The 7287-nt window shown below is 37.2% G+C and overlaps 1 protein-coding gene across 1 annotated transcript in view; it reads right to left on the bottom strand.

Annotated features, from left to right (window-relative positions):
* The window catches only part of LOC102207610 (exostosin-1-like), a 56593-nt gene that overhangs the window by 27634 nt on the left and 21672 nt on the right, over nucleotides 1–7287 (bottom strand). The window contains exons 6-7 of the mRNA XM_013911880.1: nucleotides 2082–2200; nucleotides 1021–1116 (exon numbers count right to left, since the gene is read on the bottom strand). Of these exons, the coding sequence (XP_013767334.1) occupies nucleotides 1021–1116; nucleotides 2082–2200 (215 nt within the window). The remainder of the gene's footprint in view (nucleotides 1–1020; nucleotides 1117–2081; nucleotides 2201–7287) is intronic.

The raw sequence follows: 7287 nt of genomic DNA on the forward strand, positions 1-7287 counted from the left end.
AAGACACAACACATTTACACGTGAAAAAATAATTAATTGTTTAATTTTTCTTTTGAAAAAAACTGAACACGGGTCTCACAGACCCGAACACCATACAAGGGTTAAGTTGCTTAAAGACGTTTCACCTCTCATCCGAGAAGCTTCTTCAGTTCTAAGGTCAAGGCGTTCTGGGCATGTTCTTTGCAAGCTCCTTTGACAGTGCCTTTTATATGTACGCAAACGCGCGTTGAAACTTCTTATCTGGTGCGCGTCTTTTATTTTGACAGCGCATGCGCACCTGCGGACCACTTATGTGCACTCCTGTTTATTAATCATAAAAGATTACTGACAGTTATGCCTCACAGGCCTAGAACCTACTGAACACCCTCCAGCAATCTCCAGTCAATATGAAAATGTGTTCCTCGACTGGCTGGTGGCTGTTGGATGATACTGGCTGTTGCTGGGTAAAAAAAGTGGGTGCTAAATTAAAAGCCATCTTGTAACTGCTTTGGCTGCGTTACTTCGAAGAGAAACGGTCTGGGATTGCTTTCTTTTTTACCTCTCACTATCGCTGGGTGAGGAGGTAGCGAGTGCTTGCAGACAGTGTCAGCATCTTCCATGTAATCTGCTTATGACCACAGTCATTGCAAGGAGGTTTCGAGTTCGGCCCCATTAACTTCTTTGCAATGAATTTCACCTAGTGACCGCCAGCAATCTCCAGCCATCACTCAGCAACCACCAGGTGAATATATTTTCCTTAAACTTCATAAAACTGGTATAAAATGTGCAAAATATATAACACAGTGTAAGTTTACAGCATCTAATCCTATAGCTTTATGATATTCTCATTTATGTTATTGTTATTTATTTTTTTGTGTGTTATTGTTTTCCATCTTCCTCTAACACAGCTCCCAGAACATCAGCTGAGTGTTTCAGTCGCTTTCATATCTGGCGTGCCCCTAAGCAGGTCAGTTTTTAAAGTTTTTTAAATTTAAATCTATTTTAATACATAATGGATGTAAAAAAGTCAACAGCCATTACCTTGGTCTGTCCTTCAATGACAGTGAGAGGCACACTGGTGGAGGGCCACTTGTTTCTAGGAGGTAAAGGCTTGTCGCAGTTCCATAAAACCACAATCTGTGTGGGGAAAGAACATGGTGTCCATTAATATTATACAAGCCCAAACATTGTTGTGAATAGGCTTCTCCACAGAAGGTTTTGAATGAGCTGATATTCCTCATAATGAAATGTCCGTCCTATTTTTCAAGAAGCAAAGACCAGCCAGGGGCTTCTGCTTTACAGAGAACCCTTGCTAAAGAATACCTTATTATCAGAGTGAGTACATATATAATCTTTAGTGCCAGAATACAAAAAATGTTCTTTTTCCATTAGCCTGTGAGTGCGTGAACTGTGTTAGTCATCACCGAGTTTGTTTCAAAAGCTATTGCACTTTCAGTATATTTACATGTACATGAATATTTATAGTAAAGCTTAATTCAACATATTTCATAAAAAAAATCCACATTATATAAGAGACTGCTTATGCAACAGACCTTTAGTCCTCAGGTATTACTCTAGTGCCTTTTTCTAGTACTTTTTTATAACATGTGTAGAATAATAAAGCTTGTTTAAAAGCTTTCTAGACAAATTACGGCGGTCAAGAAGACTTGTGTGAAGATTTAAAGCAAATTATCAAAAAACAAACATTATATTTGGTATGTTATTTGAAAAAGGAGCAGAAACTGGAATATAAAACCTACAATAATCATTTATCTACTTTCTCATTTTTTAGACCTTTTTTTAAAAAAACATTTTTTTTGATTTTCTTACTGTTATATGAGGAAAACATAATGAAGGAATGGAAACGTAGGAATGAGACAAAAGAAAAGGGAAATAAGGAGGGAGGAGATATGGAGAGACAAGGTTATAGAAGAAACACATTGATAACATAAACATCAACTGTCAAGTGAAACATTTTAGATCACTGAGAAGTAACACCTCCTGACACTGTTTGCATTTCACTGCATATATGTGAAACCATTCTTTCATCTTTTTCCTGAACGGCAGCAGAAATCACAGCAAAGTTCAGACACATATCCCACCTGTGCACAGAACTTGGACTTGGCTACAGCGATGATGAGCTTCACCACAGGGGATATCTGGGACTGCAGAGGAGTTACCATATGGATCACAGTGGTGAACTGCTGCGATGGGCTGTTACCTGCACAAACATACCCATACTTCACAAACAGCTGTCATGTGTAAACTGCATTTAGGCTCTTAAAACAACAACAACAACAACAACACAAAAAACCCCAAAACACAGATTTGTGCAGATGTAGCTCTCCATAAAGCTCCATCACGGTTAACTGGACACAGAGTGCTCCACGCTGCACCCGTCATCCATCTTTATGACAGCATATATACCCCCTGGTTCAGATGGCTGACCATGAGTAAACATGTCTAATCCAAGAGTGAACAGTTTGCTTTGAGTCTCTTTTACTCAATTGCAAATGATGCTGATTTGTTTCTATAATGGGTATTTCTGTTTCTACAACACTTGTTAGATACTCTCTTGCATTTTACCAAAACAAACAAATGAACCAAACAGAACAAAAAGAGAAGCAGCAAAGCAGAATGAATTGAAGCTTCTTTGACAAATGGTATTCAGAAAAGAGTGGGATGGGAAGAGTTGTAATTTTGAGAACCTTATTCTCCCTGTGGCAAACCTGTGTCAGAAAAATGTATTGATAAAATAAAGCACGCGCTTCTTAATACATCTTCTGTTTCAAAATAGATTGATCTATTATTGTCAAATATTACAGGATTTAATTCACATTAATGTTATTAAGATGGCTGACAATATAGAAAACATACACTGTTTTTGCACTGTAAACTTTGCTGCATTCACAATCACTGCAAAAATTATCTGACTAGTATTAAATCGTTCCACAAGGCTTTCATGGGGCAAGAAATGATCAGAAATATCACACAAACAGCAACAAATTGTAGTCTGTGTAAATACTGATGGTGATTTTCTTCTTCTTAATCTGATTAGCAAATAACTTGTGTAAACTGTGAATATTTGGCAGCTGTGAGCTGTGTAATTAGTCTAAATACCCTAATAATCTCACAACAGCACTTTGTAATACACTCTAGTATGCGAGGACGCATTCTAATCAACTCGCCATTTATAATTATTACATTATTATAAATTATTATAAATTAATGTTTCATAATTGAACATATGAAACAAAGAGGTTCATATTGAAGAAAAATAAAAATATAACATTAATGTTCTGTGAAAAGCAGAGGTTCCAGGAAACACTAGCTAATACAACCTCAATTCCAAAAAGGCTGAATAACAAAATGCAATGGTTTGTCATAAACACACATTTTGACATTTTCACAATAAACAGTGTTATAGAAATACATTTGCTTCCTTCCTGATTTCTTTTTGTGTGTGTATATTTCTCACACTTTCGCATTTGGAATCATCAAGCAAATTTAAGGCAAGATGACCTACGTATGATAGTTTTTAAACAATTTGATCTATAAAGGAAAAAGATTGTTTAAACCTACCTCGCCCGGGTGAAAACCTAATTGGCCCCTAAACATAATAACAACTTGTGCTGCTCTTGGCAGGAAGAACTGCAATTAAGCATTTGCGATAACTGTCAGTGAGTCCTCTACATGTATTTTTGTCTACTCTAAGATGCTCTTTTTAAACCCCATCATGTTACTGACTTGTTGCCAATAAACCTAATTAGAATCACAATGTTCCTCCTGCTCTTTCTTTTTAGTATCACTTACTATTCCAGCCTTTCCAGCTCTAATTTTAACTTTATTGAAGTCGTTACATTTTACAAAGATTCTCATCCTCTGTTTTGCAATTCAAAAGAATGGAATCCATCCATCAGTACTTATGCATGAGACATCTATAATTTAGCTTTTATTTAAGGTCATTTCAATAAGTTCCAATAACATTATTTGACAGAGTGAAAATCTTCCATCATATTAAAGGTACTGGGTGTTAACATAGATTTTTGTTCTCTTTTACATGTTTAGCATGTTTACCAAGTGATCACATGGAATTTATTTGCTGTCGTTTCCTTCACTTCAAGAAGACCAAAAACTCTAAATTGCAGCAAAACTGCTTCTATTCTATTTTTACACACTGCCAGAAAGTAATTACAAAAAGTTAGATATCCCATGTGAGCAGCTAAAATGAGGATTGCAAAAATCTATAATAGATAAATGGGCAGGTAGATGTAGAAACACACACACAGAAACACTGAACACTCAGAGCAGCCAAAGAAGGCCAGGACTGCAGGCACATGGCATGGCAAGTGTTGGGTGCATTTGGGAATAGGGGAAAACACTTCCTCATGGATAAGTGCAGCCAGAGTGCTCTTTAGTGTTGCTCTATCCATCTCTCTGACACTGGGCCCCCTGACCAGCCATCTCAGGTGGGCTTAGTGGTATTTATGGAAGCATGAGCTCTGCCCTTGTGGGGGTCACATAAATAGGGTTAAACCTTCTGTTTCTTGAAAATAGCTAAGCCATGTTAATTTCTGTTAAACGGCATGTTTTCTGTTTTTTTTTAGTATCAAAACTCTGTAAACATTGAAACATTCAGTCATAGAACAGAATGGAAGCTCTCTGAAATCAGATCATAAGGGGACATAAAGGACCTTACTCAAGTCTGAAGTTGAGAAGTTAACTTTGGAGGGATTTTGTAATTCCTAACAAATAATCAATTTCATAAAACAAGATAAGATGCAGTTAATTGCCTAGATGGATAGATTTGTTCTGGGTTCAAAAGCTGCAGATGCATACTACATAGAAAAAGAATAAAATAGAATACAATAAATTAACATGTACACAACTCAGCTCTCACACAATGCAAGATTTTACACCAAATATAATAATAATATTATTTCATGATTTAATATTAAACATGAAATTTAAAATTGTAGGTGTAGGTACAGTATATGCATAATTCATAGAGGCAGACTAGCATCCTTGGTGTGCTTTTGTTGTCTTTTTAAGACCAAGACTTTTAAAAAAAATTGGTGAAATTTTCTTTTTAACTATTGCAATAAAGTGCACGTCTATACTGGGATTTCGTCAATGATGCCAAGTTGATTAAAGAAAAGGAAACAGAAGAAGAAGTGGCCAGAGATGCATAGGAGGAAACAATGGTACTTAATGGCCAGTCTTAGTTCTTGCGGGCTGCATCAGCATTACTGCAGTTCTAGCAAGGTAACAGCTTAGGATATCAGAAGCGTTTCTGTTTACATTGTGCCTACAATATGGATTTAACGCAGAAGGAGAAATCTACTGTTATGACTGTGACAAGAATCTGACAGAGTTTTTAGTCTAGTAAAGAGGCATTGCCCTGATCATTGGACTAAATGCTCTTAAAATGGCATGCATGGCAGCTGTGCGACCAATCTGCGCAGCACTGATAGCAAGGTCAAAATCTGATACTGACGCCTTGCCATAGTCCAAAAGTGAGCACACATATCTTAAACTTCTTGAAACACAAATAGCAAATAGTCCTAAATACACTACGGTCTAGTGTTACTTGGAAAAATCAGAGCCTTGAGCCAGGAGTTTTACGCAACCAGTACCTTAGTGGTGTCTTGAGAGCAACTTTGCAACTCAGTTGTCATCTAGTACACTGGGACTAACTGACTTTGACAAAGCATTTGCTGATTTCAACTATATGTATAATTTAAAAGACAGAAAATCAGCATACATCAAATTTTCTCCCTTCTTTAGTCACACTTTTATACTGACATGTCCTGCAAGCTGATCTGAAACTCAACACCATTAAAAAAAAAACTACAAATGTCAAACGAGCTATAAAATAGATGCTATATATTGGAACAGTATTGCTCTGATACATCAATTTCTAGAATATTAACACAACCTTCTTTTGTTTATATAATTTGAAGAAGCTGCAGAGCACAGATGATTGGACTCCTTTTCACACACTAAAATAAAAGTGTAACTTGAGGCATCTGATCGTGATGCCTTACTTGTCCCAAGGCCGCTATGTATTGACATTAAGCCAAACTTTTTTAAACTATCAGGCTCAAGTTGCAACAGCTTTGCCATGAAAACTTATGGGAAGGTATCAGAGTGAGACCGTCTTATACACGGCGCTAGCGAAAAGTTATTCCCCCAGCAGCAGCGCCGGTGATGGCGGCAGCAAAAATAGTGATTTACTGCAGAGGTGTAAACAAAACTGCTCCATCTTTGGTTCTCTTCTCTCTTCCTTCTAACCCTTGTGTCCACAATTCCTCAGAGAAAGACAAACATCGATCTGAGTTACAGCCTCAGACTACTGAGAGTCTCTCTGGTCTGCACACCCACATAAACATGCACATATAGAAGCCTTATTTCTTTCCCTGCAGCTTCAAGTTTCTGAACTATGCCCCAACAGGAGTCTTGCAAAATTTTACGTATACATTTTAAAAACAATATTGCAGATTTTTATTACAGCTGCCGTTGTTAACCACTTATCTGACCTGTCATAAGTTATGCTGCTTGTACATTTACTGTTTTAGGCTCTATAGACAGCAGTTTCTTGCACAGTTTAGGCAGCCAATGAAGTCCAAGTTGACTGGATTTAAAATTTGTTGGCAAACACATCCTCATTTTACAATTTTTTTACTCAGTGATATGGTCATTGTGTTCAGAGGCGAAAACTTTCAGAAAAACACAGGAATTGTCGCAGAAACTTCTCTGTCACTGATCAAGGCTTTATGATACTGACAGCATCTGTTGAGCCTTCCTGGCTGTCAGTGACAATTCTGATATTTCCCTGAAAGAAAAGGGAATGTTTTGGATTCCAACAAAAAAGAAAATGTGGCCACGTAATCGTTGTTTGCATGATGTGTCCTTCAGCTGTTAATATGATTGTGCCAAGGAGAACACTTAATGAAAACAAATAACAGAAAAACTGCGGCCATGCATCACAGCCCGGATTCAGTAATTATCATATATGTATCAAACTTGAGTTTATTAGCTCTGTGTCACAGGAAGTGGCATGCAATAAACTGAGTGACCTTTAGGCACCTTGAGACATTCAAGAGTATTTGTTTAAATCCTGTAAATCGCAAGCTGGATCTGCAGCAAACCTGACTTTTCCCCAGCACATGCACCACACTGTGGTTCATGTTTTGTGCCTCCTCTGACAAAAGGTACTCATCACTGCATTCCAGTTATTCACCTGTGCTGCAGCTAAGTCATTAAACAACAACCTATACCATCTGTGCTACACTGAAATGACTCTTA

This window comes from Pundamilia nyererei, unplaced genomic scaffold, assembly GCF_000239375.1.
Source record: "Pundamilia nyererei isolate P.nyererei 1_Seehausen unplaced genomic scaffold, PunNye1.0 scaffold00074, whole genome shotgun sequence".
In the NCBI taxonomy this organism is placed as follows: domain Eukaryota; kingdom Metazoa; phylum Chordata; class Actinopteri; order Cichliformes; family Cichlidae; genus Pundamilia; species Pundamilia nyererei.